The 19,788-nt window shown below is 46.0% G+C and overlaps 1 protein-coding gene across 3 annotated transcripts in view; it reads left to right on the top strand.

Moving 5' to 3' along the window:
• LOC126162043 (G2/mitotic-specific cyclin-B3) overlaps positions 1-13,298 on the top strand; it is a 75,135-nt gene extending 61,837 nt beyond the window's left edge. For all 3 annotated transcript variants that reach the window (XM_049918277.1, XM_049918279.1, XM_049918276.1), the window contains exon 9: positions 12,778-13,298. In XM_049918277.1, coding sequence (XP_049774234.1) covers positions 12,778-12,829 — 52 coding nt within the window. In that variant the 3' untranslated portion in view covers positions 12,830-13,298. The remainder of the gene's footprint in view (positions 1-12,777) is intronic.
• The last annotated feature ends 6,490 nt before the right edge of the window (positions 13,299-19,788 follow it).

The following is a 19,788-nucleotide window of genomic DNA, read 5'->3' as shown; positions in this document are numbered from 1 at the left end:
CGTGTGGCGGGTCACTATGTACCATCCCCCTGCGGGTCCGGGGTAAGAATAGGCCCGAGGTATTCCTGCCTGTCGTACGAGGCGACTAAAAGGAGTTTCAACTGTTTCGGCATTCCATGTGATGGTCCCCCTTGGGGTTTGACCTCCATTTTTCTAAATTTCTACAGAAGTACGAGCCTTTTGGGGAAGGACACCTTACGTGGTGTACCACTGGTCCTAAGTGCACTCAGACCTTGGCACTCAGTATTGCACCGGCGTTGTAACCATACCCACTATTACTCAAATTGGGCCTAAACGCCTTTTGGGTTGTCAAAGTTACGCCCATAGTGCGTCTCCATCTGCACCAGCGATCATGATGGACTTTCCATGGCACCAGAAATCCAGCACGGTAGCCAGCCCGTTGTGGTGGGGTCGTCGTGTACCCTCTAGGTTGTAGCCCCCTGACAACACAGGGATCGTACTGCAGATACCTGAGCTGCACCCTCCCCACGTCGGCCAAGGAGTAGATGCCCGTCTCCTTGGGGCATCAGGACTCCCGGCAATGGTCATCCTGCCAGGTGGCCCTTGCTGCGGCTGGGTGGCGCCCGTGGGGAGAGCCCCTGGTCGGAGTGGGTGGTATCGGGGCGGACGTTTCGCAGATGAAACGTCACCACGTATCGGGTCGCTCTGCGGCAGAGTCTTTCAAAAGAAAAGGTACGGTTTCTAGTTCTGGTTCTCCTGCCCCTTCCCCCTTGGCCACTCCATGGGAGGAGGGACAAGCCCGCCGGCTTGGAGCGAAGTACTTCCCCCGCTATTTGGTCTGTTCTCGAACCGATGGGGGGACATTCGCCACCTCCAAGCCCATGTTCTTTGTTCAGCACATTGAGGACATCTTCGGGGAAATCGAGGCTCTCAGCAAGATGCGTTCAGGGTCTGTTCTTATCAAGACCACCTCCGCTACACAGTCGGCGGCGCTCCAGGCGTGCGACCGCCTAGGGGACATCCCAGTCTCCATTGTCCCGCATCTGGCACTCAATAGGACGCAGGGGGTTATTTTTCATCGTGACCTCCTGCTACAATCTGATGAGCTCAGGGCCAACCTGGAGCGCCGAGGCGTGCACTTCGTCCGGCGAGTCCAGCGCGGCCCCAAAGACCGTCGCATCGACACCGGGGCCTTTATCCTCGCCTTCGAGGGGGACGTTCTCCCGGAGAAGGTAAAGGTAATGTGCTACCGGTGTGATGTGCGACCCTACGTTCCGCCTCCTATGCGCTGTTTTAGGTGTTTGCGCTTTGGGCACATGTCGTCACGGTGTGAGGCTGAGCCCCTCTGTGGCGATTGTGGACGTCCTCTTCGTGAGGAACATACATGCACCCCACCACCTCGGTGCGTTAATTGTCCTGGCGTCCACTCGCCTAGATCCTCAGACTGCCCCGCATATCAGAAGGAGAAGAAGATACAAGAAATCAAAACTTTGGATCGGCTGTCTTATTCTGAGACCAGGAAGAAGTACGACCGCCTCCATCCCGTGCCATTGACCACTTCGTTTGCCTCAGTTGTGTCCACTCCTTCCGCGGTATCCTCACCCCTCTCCTGTCCCTCCTCCGCCCATCAGGGGGCTCTGCCTCCGCCTCCCAAATCCCTCCCTTCCAAATCCTCCTCCCCCGTGCCCCCCACCCCCTCTGCCCCAGGGGCCACCCGTCCTCCTCCTCCCCACACGCCACCTGAGAAGCGATCCTCTTCTCAGGCGTCCATCGGGGAAACGTTCCGGACCCCGGCTTCCAAGGTCCGGCGTTCCAAAACGGACCCCGTGCGTGAGGACCTTCTTCGGGTCCAGCCCACCATCCCTGTGCCTCCTCGGCCTTCCAAGAAGGCCTCCAAGAAGAAGTCTCTATCCCCCTCTCCCCCCCGGCGCATTTCGACTGACGCTCCATCCGTGAGTCGCTGCTCCCGGCCGTCCTCAGTTTCGCCGGGACGCTCTGCTGCCAGGCGCTCAGCTGGCCTTTCGTCGGCAAATGATGCTGCCCCTCCTACACAACCAGGGACATCGGCCGCAGCTGGCGACCAGTCGATGGAACCGGATCCGCCTCCCGTCGGTTGTAGCATTGTTCCCTCGCAACCTGGCCCTCCGCGGCCGTCGAGGTGACCAGCTCTTCCCCCGTCTCGTTCCCCCAACTTTTTGACTAGCGATGGCGTTGTTTCATTGGAACATAAGAGGTATTCGATCTCATCGGGAGGAATTACAGCTGCTCCTCCGCCTGCACTGTCCGCTCGTCCTTGGACTCCAGGAAACCAAGTTGCGCCCGACTGACCGTATTGCCTTTACCCACTATACCTCGGAGCGGTATGACCTCACCCCTGTGGACGGTGTCCCCGCTCATGGTGGGGTCATGTTGCTCATTCGGGACGACGTCTATTACCATCCCATCCCATTGACCACCCCATTCCAAGCAATAGCTGTCCGCATTACTCTTTCTGCTTTTACTTTTTCAGTTTGTACCATCTACACTCCACCGTCGTCTGCTGTTAGTCGGGCTGACATGATGCACCTGATCGTTCAGCTTCCCCCGCCATTTTTATTGTTTGGCGACTTAAATGCCCATCATCCCCTTTGGGGCTCTCCTGCATCCTGTCCAAGAGGCTCACTCTTGGCAGATGTCTTCAACCATCTCAATCTTGTCTGCCTCAATACCGGCGCCCCGACTTTCCTCTCCGACTCCACTCATACCTACTCCCACTTGGACCTCTCGATATGTTCTACCACTCTTGCCCGTCGGTTCGAGTGGTATGTCCTTTCTGACACCTGTTCGAGCGACCACTTCCCCTGTGTCGTTCGTCTCCTGCACCACACCCCATCCCCACGTCCTTCGAGCTGGAACATACTGAAAGCTGACTGGGGACTTTACTCATCCCTGGCGCCCTTTCCAGACCACGATTTTCCCAGTTGTGACAGTCAGGTTGAATACCTCACGGCTGTTATCATCCATGCTGCCGAACGTTCCATTCCTCGTACTACTTCTTCACGTCGCGTTTCCGTCCCCTGGTGGAACGAGGCTTGTAGGGACGCTATCCGTGCTCGACGACGTGCTTTACGCACCTTTCGCCGCCATCCTACGTTGGCGAATTGTATTGAATACAAACGACTCAGAGCGCAATGCCGTAGTCATCAAAGACAGCAAAAAAGCTTGTTGGGCCTCTTTCACCGGCTCCTTTAACAGTTTTACTCCCTCTTCCGTCGTTTGGGGTAGCCTGCGCCGGCTGTCGGGCATTAAGGCCCACTCCTCGGTACCTGGCCTGACCTCAGGTAATGCGGTCCTTGTTGATCCGGTGGCTGTCTCCAACGCCTTTGGCCACTTTTTCAAGGAGGTTTCAAGCTCCGCCCATTACCATCCTGCCTTCCTTCCCAGGAAAGAGGCAGAAGAGGCTCGGCGACCTTCCTTCCACTCGCTGAATCTGGAAACCTATAATGCCCCCTTTACTATGCGGGAACTCGAACGTGCGCTTGCACTGTCCCGGTCCTCTGCTCCGGGGCCAGATGCCATTCACGTTCAGATGCTGGCACACCTTTCTCTGGCGGGCAAAAGCCTCCTTCTCCGTACCTACAATCGCGTCTGGACCGAAGGTCAAGTCCCCATGCGTTGGCGTGACGCCGTTGTTGTTCCTATACCCAAACCCGGGAAGGATAGACACCTTCCTTCTAGTTACCGCCCCATTTCTCTTACAAGCTGTGTCTGTAAGGTGATGGAGCGCATGGTTAATGCTCGGTTAGTCTGGATTCTTGAATCTCGACGGCTACTTACTAATGTCCAATGCGGCTTTCGTCGCCGCCGCTCCGCTGTTGACCACCTCGTGACCTTGTCGACATTCATCATGAACAACTTTTTGCGAAGGCGCCAAACGGTAGCCGTGTTCTTCGACCTGGAGAAGGCTTATGACACCTGTTGGAGAGGAGGTATCCTCCGCACTATGCACAGGTGGGGCCTACGCGGTCGCCTGCCCCTTTTTATTGATTCCTTTTTAACGGATCGAACGTTTAGGGTATGTGTGGGCTCCGTATTGTCCGACGTCTTCCTCCAGGAGAACGGAGTGCCTCAGGGCTCCGTCTTGAGCGTAGCCCTTTTCGCCATCGCGATCAATCCAATTATGGATTGCATTCCACCTAATGTCTCAGGCTCTCTCTTTGTCGATGACTTCGCGATCTACTGCAGTGCCCAGAGAACATGCCTCCTGGAGTGCTGCCTTCAGCGTTGTCTAGACAGCCTCTACTCATGGAGCGTGGCAAATGGCTTCCGGTTCTCTGGAGAAAAGACGGTTTGTATCAACTTTTGGCGATATAAAGCGTTCCTTCCGCCATCCTTACATCTCGGTCCCGTTGTTCTCCCATTCGTGGACACAACTAAGTTTCTAGGGCTCACGTTGGACAGGAAACTGTGTTGGTCTCCACATGTCTCTTATTTGGCGGCCCGTTGTACACGTTCCCTTAATGTCCTCAGAGTTCTTAGCGGTTCATCTTGGGGAGCGGATCGCACTGTCCTGCTTCGCTTGTATCGGTCCATAGTCCGATCGAAGCTGGATTATGGGAGCTTCGTCTACTCGTCCGCTCGGCCGTCCCTCTTACGCCGGCTCAACTCCATCCACCATCGGGGGATACGTCTTGCGACCGGAGCCTTCTACACTAGTCCTGTCGAGAGTCTTTATGCTGAAGCTGCCGAGTTACCGTTGACCTACCGGCGCGACGTACTGCTGTGTCGGTATGCCTGCCGGCTGTCGTCTATGCCCGACCACCCCTCTTAAAAGTCCTTCTTCGCCGATTCTCTCGACCGTCAGTACGGGTTGTATGTGTCTGCCCTGCTACCCCCCGGAGTCAGCTTCCGACGCCTGCTTCGACAATTGGATTTTGCCCTCCCTACCACCTTCAGAGAGGGTGAGAGCCCGACACCACCTTGGCTCCAGGCTCCGGTTAATATTTATCTCGACCTCAGCTTACTCCCGAAGGATGGTACTCCGGCTGCAGTGTATTGCTCACGGTTTGCCGAACTTCGTGCTCGACTTGCCGGTCACACCTTTATTTACACCGATGGCTCCAAAACTGACGACGGTGTCGGCTGTGCCTTTGTCGTCGGGGCCGCCACATTTAAATACCGGCTCCTCGACCAATGTTCCAGCTTTACGGCCGAGCTTTTTGCTCTCCATCAGGCCGTTCAGTATGCCCGCCGCCACCACCATTCATCATATGTACTCTGCTCTGACTCACTCAGTGCTCTTCAGAGCCTTGGAGCTCCCTATCCGGTCCATCCCTTGATTCAACAGATAAAGCAGTCCCTCCATTCTTTCGCTGATAACGGTGGTTCTGTCAGCTTTCTGTGGGTTCCCGGACATGTAGGAGTGCCTGGGAATGAGGCTGCGGATGCTGCAGCCAAGGCTGCAGTCCTCCTGCCTCGGCCAGCCTCCCATTGTGTCCCGTCATCCGACGTTCGTGGGGATATATGTAAGAGGCTTGTGTCGTTGTGGTGGGATGCTTGGTCATCCCTCCAACGAAACAAGCTCCGGGCAGTAAAACCACTACCAACTGCTTGGACAACATCCTCCCGACCCTCTCGGCGCGAGGAGGTCCTTCTGACCAGGTTGCGGATTGGGCATTGCCGGTTTAGCCACCGCTACCTGCTTTCCGGTGACCCAGCCCCGCAGTGCACTTGTGGTCAGGCATTAACAGTGCGCCATGTTTTATTGTTGTGTCCCCGTTTTAGTCAATTTCGTGTTGTCCTGTCCCTGCCATCTACTTTACCGGATGTTTTAGCTGATGACGCTCGAGCAGCTGCTCGTATTCTGCGTTTTATAACTTTAACTGGCTTGTCCAAAGACATTTAATCTTTTTACTTCTTTTGTCTGCATCTTTGTCGGGTCCTTCTGGTGTCCCCTCCATCCCCTTGAGTTTTACCAGCTTCCATGTGCTCTAACAACAGTGACTGGGCGCTAATGACCTCAGCAGTTGAGCGCCCTTAAACCCAACCAAAAAAAAACTATGTACCATTCTGGTTAACCCCCCTGAACACACAGGTATCACACTTCTGATACCTGAGCTGTGACCACCTACAATTAGCCTAGGAGTGGTTGCTTGTCATCCTGGAGCATCGGAGCTCCCAGCAATGGCCGTTGCGCCATATAGCCCTTGCTGTGGCTGGGTGGTGCTAGTGGGGAGGGCCCCTGATCAGAGTGGGTGGTATCAGGGTAAACACTATGCAAATGAAACGCGTACTGGGTCCAGAACTCTGGCCATTCTTCTGTGGCTGTCTCTGTGTGGAACTGACTCTCCTAGTGCTACTTCTCCAGCCCTTTCGGCCTTCCCTTCCCTTCCATGGTTACCCCTCTGGGAGGAGGGTCAGGCCCGTTGGCTTGGGGCGAAACCTTTCCCCCCACTATATGGTTTGCACCAGGACTGATGGGGATACTTTCACCAATACCGAAGCTTTATTTTTTGTGGAACATGTTGAAGACAAGTTTGGCAAAGTAGACTCTCTGCAAGATGCGGTTGGGTTCGTTGTTGATCAAAACTGCTTCAGCTGCAGAGTCTGTGACTCTTCGTGCCTGTAACCATCTTGGCGAAATTCCTGTGTCCATTACCCCCACCAGTCTCAAAATATGGTTCAAGGCATGATTTTTCACAGGGACGTCATCCTTCAAACTGATGAGGAACTTCGGGACAATCTCGGACGGCGGGGTGTTCACATTGTACGGTGTGTTCAGAAGGGTCCGAAGGACAATCACATTGATACTGGCGCCTTTATCATGGCCTTTGAAGGGGATAACCCCCCCCCCCCCCAGAGAAAGTAAAGATTATGGTTTATCGATGTGACGTGAAGCCATACATCCGACCACCTAAGAGGTGTTTTAAGTGCTTGTGTTTTGGACACGTCTTCTCGCTGTTCCCAGGCTCCCTGTCTATGGTGACTGGACATCCTCTCCATCTCAAACAGAAAAGAAACAAGTCCTAGGACAAGGAGCCTCTGGTGTTACCAGAGGTCCCATCCCCAGTTTTCCATCCTGATTCTGACATATTGTTCATGGATGTCGCCCACTCTCAGTGAAGGGTGGTGACCTAGTGGCATGACTGGCCTTAGCCTGTTCATCCCCCATTTGAATCATTGTTCTGTGGTTATCCAATGGATTTGTAATGGATATAACCATCACCTTCCAGAGTTGAAAACCCTCATTTAGCTTACTCTGCAGCTTGTGTGGTTCTACAGGAATCTCATTTTACTGATCACTCACCGACCCTCTGTGGGTTCCGTGTCTTCTGTTGATATCGGGTCAGGCCCCCTGCCGGCCCTCTGGTGGCATTTGTACGTTGGTCCGTACAGGTGTTGCTAGCATGTGGATTCCTCTTCAAACTACATTGGAAGCGGTTGCTGTTAGTATCCACCTCGACTCTGAGGTCACAGTTAGCAATCTTCCTCCCTCCTGACAGGACTCTTACAATTGCTGCCCTAACTGCCCTTCTTCAGCAACCTCCTCCTCCTCCTCAGGAATTTTAATGCTCATCATACATTGTGGGGCACCGCATTTCCATATAGACGAGGTCTTCTCATAGAAAAGTTTCTTGCAGACCATGACTTGTGCCTATTTCATGATGGATTCCCTACTCATTTCAGTGCCAGTCATGGTACCTTTTCTTCCATTCATCTTTTTCTCCCGCCCTCCTCCCTTCATTACACTGGTCGCCACACGACGCCCTTTGTTACTGTGACCATTTCCCACTGATTCTCTCACTCCCTTTCCACTCCCCGATGGACAGGTTACCATGTTGGACTTCCCAATGTGCCGATTGGCCTCTATGTACTGCACAGGTCATTTTTTCTCCCTCTTTGTTGGGTTGTATTGATGACATCCTACGTGACGTGTCTGACATAATTGTTCACACTGCTAGCCTTGCTGTACTGTGCTCATGTGGAATATTTCGTCGCCAAAAAGTCTCGTGGTGTAGAGGCACCCATTCGTTGCCAACCTTATTACCTTTAAATGCCTTCACACTAAAGCTCCGTTATTTAATCAGAGGAAACAGTGGTGTCAGGAAAGCTTGGTTTCTTCTCAAGGTTCTACTGTCCCTGTCATGGGTATGGGCTACAGTTCGCTCTCTCCAAGGTTGCCATCGGCAGTCCACCCTCACGGGCCTTCACCTCCTGCATTGCCTTTGCATGGACTTGTTGATTCTCGCGGAACGTCTTGCAACCCATTTTGCAACATCAGCCTCCTATCTGGCTGCTTTCCTTCACCAGAAACAGCAGGCCGAAGCTTCCGCCTTATGTTTTACTTTTTGTCAGTAAGAATCTTAAAACAAACCTTTTACTGAATGGGAACTTCTTTCCACACTTTCTTATTCTCATGATACGGCCCCTGGCCCAGACTCCATTCATAACAAACTGCCTCAACATCTCAGTGATAAACAACTGCAACATCTTCACCCGGTGTTTAACCGTATTTGGCTCCAGGGTGACTTCCCTTCTCAGTGGTGGGATAGCATCATGGTTCCTGTCCTTAAGCTGGTAAGAACCCGCTATTTGTTGAAAGCTATTGGCCAATTAGTCTGACAAATGTTGTTTGCAAGTTACTTGAACGGATGGTAGCCCGTCGGCTCAATTGGGTCCTCGAATCTCGGCATCTATTGTCTCCTTACCAGTGTGGCTTCCGAGAGGGACGTTCTCCGATCGATTATTTACTTCGCTTGGATTCCGCAGTTCGGCAGGCTTTTTCCCAGCACTGCAATTTGGTTGCAGTATTTTTCGGCCTTAGCAAGGCTTAGGACATGACTTGGCGCCATCACATATTATTCCCACTTCATGAGAGGTATCTTCGCGACCCACTTCAGATTTTTATCCGCCAGTTCCTGTTCCATCGGTCATTCAGGGTTCATGTTGGTACTGTTTTCAGTTCTCCACGGACCCAGAAGAATGGCATCCCACAGGGTTCTGTATTGTGTACTTTGTTTCCTCATTGCTATCGATGGACTAGTGGCCACTGTCGGTCCTTCGGTCACCCCCTGCTCTGTATGTGGATGATTTCTGCATTTGGGTTAGTTCCTCCTCGATGGCCTGTGCAGAGTAGCAGCTCCAGGGAGCTATATTGCATGCATCTGCATGGACCCTCTCACATGGGTTTGTTGTCTCCTTTAAAATTGTGGGTGGTCCACTTCTGTTGCTGTACTACAATCTGCCTGATCTGGAGCTCTATCTCGATGCATGAAGATTACGTGTGGTCCCACAGTTTCGTTTCCGGGTCGTCTTTTTGACAAGCAGCTCTTGTGGCAGCCTAATATCAGACTTCTGAAAGTAGGGGAGGTGCGGACTGCTCCAGCCTTCTCTGCCTTTATCGGGCATTAGTGCTGTCTTGCTTGGACTATAGTTGTCAAGTTCATGGTTCAGCTGCCCCTTCCCCACTGCACCTCCTGGATCTTGTCCATCATTGTGGATCAGTTTGGCCACTGGTGCCTTCCGTACTAGCCCTGCTGATAGTCTCCTGGTTGAAGCTGGGACCCACCCACCCCCCTTTCTGTTCGGCAGTCCCAGCTTCCGGTTTCTTATGCTGTCTCTGTCCATTCCTCTCCCACTCATCCTTCCTATTCTATCCTGTTCCCAGACCATGGACATCGCCCACCTGATTCCCACTCTCGGGCGGGTTTACCAGTTGGGCTCCACCTTCCGTCTCTTCACCGTGATTTTCAGCTTCCTTCTTCGTCCTGTCTTCCATGCTCCCTCCCACCACCGGTTAGTTCCTCGGCCCCGAATTCTGATGGATCTCTGCCGAGGTTCGAAAGATTCCATTCCCTGATACTATTCTGTTGTTTCTTCTGCCAAATTTTATGGGAGTTTTGGGATGCTGTTGTTTTTTACACCGATGGCTCTAAATCTGCTTATCGAGTGGAATATGCCTTCACATCCTGTGTTGGAATGGAAACTCATTTAACATAAAATCATCTCCTGCCACCTACATGTGAGGTGTTTACTGCGGAATTGATGGCAATATCCCAGGCCCCTACCTTTATTAAACAGTCCCAACTCAACCACGTTTTGTTATGTACGGACTCAATGAGTGGCCTCCTGGCTATTGACTGGTGTTTTTTTTCCCCCACCATCCCTTGGTCTGGACCATCTCCCTGATCTTCACTGTGCTGCTTGTTCCGTTTACTTCCTTTGGGTCCCTGGCCATGAGGGTAAACCACGTAATGAGCTTGCTGATCATTTGGTTGGGGGAGCACTTTCTTACCCCCCCCCCCCCCCCCAACTGTAACCCCTCCTGCAGCAGATTTACAGCTTCACATCAAATCCCACTTCGCACAATCGTGGGCCAACTCTTGGGAGGCTATGTCCCTGTCTAATAAACTTCATGCGATTAAGGTGACACCAGTCGTGTGGCGTTTTTCCTTCCACCTCTCCCGAAAGGCTTCAGCCACCCTGTGTCGTCTCTGCATCGGCCATACCAGGCTGACCCATGGTTTTCTTTTGTGTAATGAGCCAACCCCATTTTGTTGTTGTGGAGCCTTCCCATCAGTAGCCCACATTTTGGTGGAATGCCCCTTCTTTTGGTTCTATGTACTAATTACAGACTTCGCTGCACTTTACCTTTAATGTTTGCTGATGATTCCTGGATGGTCACACTGGTTCTCAGTTTCCTCTGTTGTACCTTGAGCTTTGGTTGCATCAAGAAAAAGGGATTGATGACTCTGACCCTGTAGATTGGTCCCTTTATACCCCAGACCAAGTAATCCAAAGCTCAGACATTTGGTGGACCACACAAATTTGTTCATTAAGGCACCACCCATTTTGTGGGACTTTGAAAAGAAAAGTGTATCTTGGCCACAGGCATGCTGGTTAGCTTCAACGTGAGGTCTTTATTCACGAATGTAACAGTACAAGATGCAATGAATGTCTTAGAGAAATGTATAGCACCCGATATGTGATCTAGTGTGCCACTGTTTAACAACCACCTATTTCAGGTTGAAAGGGGAATTATATGAATAGACAGATGGTGTAGCTATGGGTACCCCTCTCTTGCCTATTGCAGCAGACATCTTTATGGAAGCAATAGAAGAAACAGCACTCCAATCTGCACCATTACACCCAGAATGTTGGCTTAGATATTTTGACGGTACATGCAACATGGAGAGGAAGGGCTATGAAATTTCCACCAACACCTTAACTAACAGCACGGCAGAATCCAATTCACTATGGTGATAGAATAGAATAGGGTGCTGTCTTTCCTTGATGTGGAAGTTCTCTGAAAGCCTGATGGTAAACTGGGCCATGGAGTCTATAGGATGCCAACCAGTATTGACAGGTACCTGCATGAATTGTCCCATCACGCTATGCAGAAGAAATTTGCCTTGCATATTTAAGCAAGAGGGCTGACAGGGTCAGTGATAAGGGACATCTAAAGAGTGAACTACTAAACCTAAAGTCCATTTTTTGTGCCAGTTGTTATGGGATGAAAGTAGCAGATAAAACTATGGTGACAAAGAATAAAGGTAAGAGGTGAGCTAAAGATAGCACAAAACATCGCTCTATTACCATATGTTAAAGGTGTCACTGAACAGGTGGGCAAAATTCTCCACCAAGCAGGCATCAAGCCAGTTTTCTGAAGCAGCAACAGAATAAAAGATGTTATTCACGCAACGAAAGACAGTTGACAAACTACATGCTGCTGGAGTTTACGAAATCAGATGCGAATGTGGATTCGTGTATGTAGGAGAGATGGAGCGACCAATCAGCACAAGGATATGTGAACACGAAAGATAAATCTGACTGGGACAGCCCACCAGTTCAGAGGTGGCAGAGCACCAGGATGTGTGTGGCAAACATTGATTTTGGTGAAGCTCGCATACTGACGAAACAGCCTCTTAGTTTCAGCAGGAAGATTAGACATTTCTATTGTCTCTCTAAACGATCGTCCATCGTGCACAGAGAATGGGTACAGATTTCTGATGACTTGGCTGCCAGCAATAACAGTGCGAAGGGGTGATAGCTCACATGAAGCAACACATACAGGCATGCGGGAGAATGCAGTGGCCGCAGGTATATAGAGTAGTGGCGCACCTCAGCAAATGCTAGACAGCAGGAAAAAGCTGTCACAGTTGCTGCCTGGTTTTCCATTCGCCAATTTCAGCCAATCACAGGCAGTAAGCAGACACCAATCAAAATGTCGGGTTAACACCAATGAAAAGCCATAATAAAAACACCAATCAAGACTTCTAACATCCCTCCCCTTCATCCTAAACAGCCTATCAGAATTAGATAACTGCTATGTCTGCAGGTTAGTTTTCTCATTCAGCAGTAAACAAAAACACCTTGAAGGAGGTCACTTGCAACAGGGACTGAAATGTTGCTTAGGTTTATATATATTGACAATGCAGTCACAAACCCAGAAAAATTTTGTTGAATGGGTTGATGGCTTTGGAAGCCTACATTTACATTTTTTATTTTATCTCCTTGTGATACCAAAATCTAAAAATTGATAAATGCCATAAATTTAAAATAGATATAACTTTCTAGAAACATTTTTATGCCAATAAAACTTAATTTTCATTAGTCAAAATGTTAAATTTTCCTCAAATACCCCTTTAAAAAAAGGGGGTTAATTTTATACTGAACTTAACACTATAAGTTGATTTACTAAGATTAAAAGTTAAACAAAGTAGTTGGTAAGGAGAAGCTTTCCTTTCCTCTCTGTGTGTGTGTGTGTGTGTGTGTGTGTGTGTGTGTGTGTGTGTGTGTGTGTGTGTGTGTCACTAATTTTTTTTCTTCTTTGCTCAGAATATTTTTTGAAGTTGCCAAAGAACCAGTATTAGCAGAAGTCAACCTGTGATGAACACAAATGCCATTCTGGAGGTGCACTGCAGTAATCATTGTTGTTCAATTCTTCATTATTTACTGTTTTTTCTGCCAGTATATTTTGTACAAAGTCTGTTATTTATAGACCTTTACTGAGGTTTTATACAATTCGAGGTTGATACTTCCAGTGTAAAAACATTTTTATATTCTTTACTATTAATCTATACATACTTTTAGATGTACATATTTAAGTGCTGTATTTTAAGTCTTTTGAAAATAAAATTTTTGACGTGAATGTGAATTGGTCATGTGTATACTTCAGTCGTTTTTGTATTGTCAGCATAGCACTGCCAACCGTCTTCCTTAAAATTACAAATCTGCTACTTTGCAGCAGTACTCAGCATCACTGCTGTTTATATTGTACAAACTTATAATTTTATGTATTTATGACAACTGACTGTAAGTCTGTAAATAGTGTAAAAAATAAATTTTCTTTTTGATAATTCATTGTCTTTGAGAATGACTTAAAAACCTAAGATGAAGGCAAAGTCCCATGTGGAAAATCACATGACCTGAGCCACAGATACTGCTGAAACAACTAATCATGCTTGCTTTATTTCCATGTTTTCCAGAAGTTAGATTCTAATTTATCAGTTGAGCCAAATTGTGAAATATCTTAGTCTTTGTCAGGTGTCTAAAAGACTGTTTAACTTCACTTTAGATGCAAACAGCTAAATCTCTGTTGTTGATGATATGCATAAACGTGAAATCATTCTTGTTAACTTTGGTTTGTATCAATAGTATCACAATTCACATGTAACTGTGATTCAGGTCACATTTGCAGGTAATGTGCTAAATCTGTCAGCTGAGTAGGGATGGGAAATGAATGCATGTCTCGCTGCTAGATAATGTCTACATGCTTTGTTACTCATGGACAGTAAAAATGCTTATGTCATGATTCTGTGAAGAAATTAATTTTGTTCAGATATCATCATTCATTTGGCTTGAATAAAACAGTTGTAATACATCCAGTACTTGTACTATGTATGGATAGTAGTGAAGAGGAAATCACAAGCTTAAATATTCCATATATTCCTGAAAATAGTGTAGTGTCAAATTTGTTCCTGTTACACTGCTTTTCAAGTACGGTATGTTAATTGTGCCTTTTTTCTATGGTGAAAGCTTTACATTAGGTATAAAAATTCAGTTGTTGGTGCAAATGTAACTTGTGCAGAAGATCAGTTTTCTGAGGTAGCCTTAAAGCAGACTAGGCTAATAAATTTAACATATCACGTGCATAACAAGATGACACATTGTTAACTGTGTGTACCACAGATTAGATGTACCTATTCAGATATTTCCTTTAATAGTTCCTGTGGTCAATCTTTGCGTTGAGATTGAATATATTTGGGAACTTCTGGCACAAAAGCAAATTAACATTGGCTATGTAGGGATGAATTATTGTAACAGTATCAATGTACCTAGAAGGCTGTAAATCTGAAACTGGCTTTTATTTACAAAAGCACAGAAAACTGAAAATAAAGCACCATTGTAAACAGATGTTTCCTGTGAATGTGCTCTGTCATTTGTTTCCTCAGCCTGTGCTTCAGCTGCTATAATTTTGCCCCAGGCTTTTTGAATTAGTTTCATCATCACTTATTTGCACTAGCACTAATTTTACAGCAGGATTCTGAGATCGCACACAAATTTTAAACATAAATCAGGATACTGGAGAGTCCCAAACAAGTGAGAACTTAGGAGCACATGAATAATTCTGCAGAGAATTTTGAGTTTGAACTTTTTGTTACACAATTCAATGATGGAGTACAGTAGTGAGAAGATGGGGTTTGTGGTTTATGAAAGACAAGGTGGTGGTTAAGTGAAAAACACGATTCTTGGAAATCTGTCAAGAGGTATTGCAGAAATATCTTAATCCCCAAGTAAATGTTATCACATCTACCATGCAGGAATTGCTATACTTGCTAAAAGAAATTCAGTGATCACAAACCTGAATGATCAGTCACCAGAAAGTGAAACTGAAGAGTCAGATGTTTATATTCCTGGGTGTGAAGTTGTTGGAGCATTGAAGGTTCGCATTTCTGTTGTAGCCCCTCTATTGTATGCCCCCTTAAATGTCCAGGGAAGATAAGCAGCACAAGAAAACAGTATGTACAAAGTGGAAGAACTTAGTTTTACACAAACTTTGTAATTTAAGTGCACTACCTGAAGTCACATGTATGCCCAATGTGATGTTTCAAAACATAAATACTATCTCAGCAGCCACCTTTACTGACACCAATACCAAATAGCTACTTCAAGCAGCAGATATCTGCTGCTTGAAATACGTACCCACTTCCTCACATCTAATTTCAAAAGCTTGTAAAATAAAGAATGCAAAAGGTATTTGGGTATGTCTAGATTCCTACTGTGTGGGTATTTGTTGAAAGATGATATTCTTAACATTGCTCTGAAATGTTACGCAAGTGATGACAGACTGAAGCAGGCAAAGTTCTAAATGGGCTGATTATCTCTTAGTGAAAAAGGTAAGAAGATAAAAGATCAGTAAGAGAAGCATATCTCCTAATGAAAAAGGAGAATCCAGATTTAAAAATTGGTTTCATAAAATTCCACTAACTATGACCAAAATGGGTAAAATGCCAACCACTGAAGGAAGTATGTACATGTATTTACTGCACTAATTTGAAACTTGTTTCATAAGTAGTGTCGCAGGGAATAAGTACACAAAGATTGATTTAATACTTTTTTTTTGTGCATGTCAAGAACTGAGAGACCAAAGTTGGTTGCAGGTGTGTGCAATGTGTCCTGGTGCTGACTGTATGACCATTAAAGAATTACACCTTCAGGATACTGACAATGATGTAACCTATACATTGTGGGAGGAAGGAGTGTTTAAGATTGGAGCAGGGGAAGTTTTACAGAGGTTAGGCATTGGGTCATGAAAGAGGTAGGTCACCGTATCCAAAGGATTCAGACAGACCATAGCAGAAATAAAATCGGCCACATCCAGAATACTGACAAATTAGTTTTTCATTTAGACTTCATTGAGAACTAGCGTGTTGCTTTGCAGAACAAAGTTCAAAGCTACCACTGGCACACATCCAAAGTGTCAATATTCAAATATGTTGCTCACTTCTGTGAAATGTTAAGTTTGCTATTTATCATCTTTCATGACAGTGCACATGCATGCTATACTGCCAGCATAATTGGTGTCGTAGCATCTAGAGGCCACACATTTCCTAAACGTTCGATGGTGCAGCATCTAATTAAAAAAAAAAAATCAGCTTTATGTGCTTGGAAGAGACTGTACAGGAATTAACAGAAAAATGGGTATTTTCAGCAACAGGTTGTGGAAATACTGAATGTGATGGGGTAGGACAGCTCTGTAAATATCTTGGAACAAGATTTAATTTCCAGATGAAGCTCTGAAGATTCTATTGGATTTCTGCAGACCATATCAAAATTACAAAATGTGGAACTCTTACTCTAAATGAAAGTACATTAGTGGCATTCTGCTTAAAAAATGAGTGGCCTGCTACGAAGCCAGTGGCAGGTATTCAATAAAGTCACAGCTGGGTTGCATTCTGGAGTGGCATATACATTGCAAGAACAGTTCTCCACGAAATGCAGCCTGTTGTTGTGTAATAAATGCTGAGACCTCAGTATTTTAGACTTAGTTGTGATCACCATTTCTTGTGTATATGACAGTGGCACGTTGGACAAATGACTCTCGTGAGCTGAGCTGCAAATTCTTTCAACTGGCCATCAGCGCGCGCGCGCACACACACACACACACACACACACACACACACACACCTGTTTTCTATATTTTTCTTATAAATTGTTTGAACAAAGTGAACAGTTGCTTTCCTACTCACTCGTGAGGCTGTAAAATAATTATTTTGACTTAATATATACCAATTTTGCATTAAATTTACTCAACATCAGCAATTAGTTTAAAGTTTCAAGTGCCCAGGATTTTTTGACCTTGAGCTACTTGCCAAATTTTGCACCACGAAATATTACCCACTGTGTACCTTCAATAAGTATAATGACCAACTAACATACCATGTAATGTACAAATGCATTCTTTTGCGGCAATATCCACTTTAATGAAATATTTTCAAGTCTCGGGCTGCATCAAGTGCTTAACTGCCCACAAGCTTTCAGCAGAGATCTATCTCCTCTGGCATGGTCAAGTGGTTCACTGTTGTCTGAACGCCACTGCTGTGCTTATATAGCAGTCACCGATGGCGACACGGGCACAGCAGCAGCATTCAGACCACAGTCAACCACTTGACAATGCCGGAGATCTCTGTTGAAAGCTCTAACCACTTGACATGGCTTGAAACCTGAGAATATTTTATTTATACCATGCAATTTTTAGAATATGCAGGGTGGGAGTCTGATTTATAAGAATCAAATTTAAGATTCTTTCTCCTTTGTATAGAAATGTTTTGATAGTTAAAGAATTTTAGGTATTCATGTCATAGCTGACAGTTGAGCCTTTCCACTTTATCATTTCTCAAGACATTTAACATACTGTGACTACTCACATTTTCAAAACATAATTCTGAATTTGCTAAAAGTAGCAAATTTTTGTAGTTTTTTTCCAAATTAAAGATGGAAAAAAAGCTCAGAAGTGTGTGTGTGTGTTAATCCTGTCTGATACTATTGTAAAAATGGCTTTTATTGAAAACAATTTCAGATTTCTATCACTTGTTTCTTATTACATTTTTAATTTTCTCTTTTGTTATGACATTTTCATGAATATTCTCATTTAGACAGGTATATACAATGTTTTAACAAATCTAAAAAACAAAATGGTTTTAGTTTTTGAGATGCGTCTTTTGGATCTTCAAAAAAAACACACACACACACACACACACACACACACACACACACACACACACACACACACACACACTCTATATATATATAATGATGGGACACATTAAATCTTTGCCCTGTACGATTTCTTTAGTCTCAACGCATCCACACGGTTGCAATATATTAAAGCTTCTGTCAGTGTGTCCGAGATGAAAGTTGAGGCATTGTTACAATCTTGTAAATTCCTGATTTTACCTTCAAAGGTCTAAGCTGTTGGTTTTGTTGCTGACTTCTATGTTATGCTATGCTATATGGTGTTTGTCTGGAAATTTATTTGAGCAACCGTCCTTCAGAGAAAATTTGCAGCTTGGTATAAGACTGTGCCTAAGAAAAGAATCCATGCAAATATTTTCTTCTCCCGTGGAGGTGGTGTATTTACTGGCGGTAGTTTTTATTTGTGGCTTATATCCGTTGTTTTAATAATAGTTATTTCTTTATCTTCAGCAGATGTGCTAAGGTTATGTAGCCAGTGTAACATGGCTCCGAAATAGGCCATTTTGTGCCATATAGGGCAGCACATCTGTGGTGGTGGGATATAAATACAAATTTTGATTTCAAACGCTTGACTTTGGGTCAACATTTTTTTATTTAGGGTAAGGTAACTGACAATCATGTCTAATGTTCAACAGCGAATGTGATATACATTGTAAATGAGCAACTCAGGCTACCTAATAAAAAAATTTCTTCGTAATTTTGAACAATTCACACAAATTAAACTTAACGTGGAAACCAACAGTCAGAAACCTAAAAAGGAGTATCCTCATTGCAATAAACTAACCCTTTCACCACATAGCCTCATAAAAACTGCTAAGAGAAGTGTAGACCTAAATCAGTACATTACTCAAACAGATGTCTTACATTTTCCAAAACTTTCTATTTTTAACATGTTGCACCTTTCACATCATTACTTTGCTTAGTTTAGTTCTTTGTTCAATAAGAGATCAACAATATCTTATGTCTTTGCTTCGGCGATGCACTTTGCTTTGTAAATACAAATGTGCCAAAGAAACTGGTATAGGTGTGTGTATTCAAATACAGATACATGTAAACTGGTAGAATACAGCACTGCAGTCGGCAATGCCTAGAAAAGCCAAGTGTCTGGTGCAGTTGTTAGATCAGTTACCGCTGCTACAATGGCAGGCTTACAAGATTTAAGCGACTTTGAACGTGCTGTTATAGTTGGCACATGAGCGATGGGACTCAGCATCTCTGAGGTAGCGATGAAATAGGGGTTCTCCCATATGACCTATTCATGAGTGTACTGTGAATATCAGGAATCCTGTAAAACATCAAATCTCCGACATCACTGCAGCCGAAAAAGGTCCTGCAAGAAGGGGACCAACGATGACTGAAAAGAATCGTCATGACGGAAGTGCAATCCTTCCGCAAATTGCTGCAGATTTCAGTGCTGGGCCATCAACAAGTGTCAGTCTGCAAAGCATTCAACAGAACATCATCGATATGGGCTTTTGGAGCGAAAGGCCCACTCGTGTACCCTGGGTAACTGCACGACACAAAGCTTTATGCCTCGCATGGGCCCGTCAGCACCAACATAGGACTGTTGATGATGACTGGAAACATTTTGCCTGGTCAGACGAGTCTCATTTCAAATTGTATTGAGCAGATGGACATGTACGGGTATGGAGACAACTTCATGAATCCAAGAACCCTGCATTTTAGCAGAGGACTTTTCAACCTGGTGGAGGCTCTGTAATGGTGCGCAGTGTTTACAGTTGGAGTGATATGGGACCCCTGATACATCCAGATACGACTCTGACAGCTGACACGTACGTAAGCATCCTGTCAGAATGCCTGCATCCCTTCATGTTCCTTATGTATTCCAAGAGACTTTGGCAATTTCAGCAGGACAATGCGACACCCCACACATCAAAAATTGCTACAGAGTGGCCCCAGGAACACATTTCTGAGTTGAAACACTTCCTCTGGCCACCAGACTCTCCAAACATAAACATTATTGAGCATATTGGGAGGCCTTGCAAATGGTTGTTCAGAAAAGATCTCTATCCCCTCGTACTCTTACGGATTTATGGACAACCCTGCAGTTTTTGAGGTGTCAGTTCCCTC

This window comes from Schistocerca cancellata, chromosome 2 (genome assembly GCF_023864275.1).
Source record: "Schistocerca cancellata isolate TAMUIC-IGC-003103 chromosome 2, iqSchCanc2.1, whole genome shotgun sequence".
Taxonomy (NCBI): domain Eukaryota; kingdom Metazoa; phylum Arthropoda; class Insecta; order Orthoptera; family Acrididae; genus Schistocerca; species Schistocerca cancellata.
Note: the sequence above shows the minus strand (reverse complement) of the source record. Positions and strands in the feature narration are given on the sequence as shown.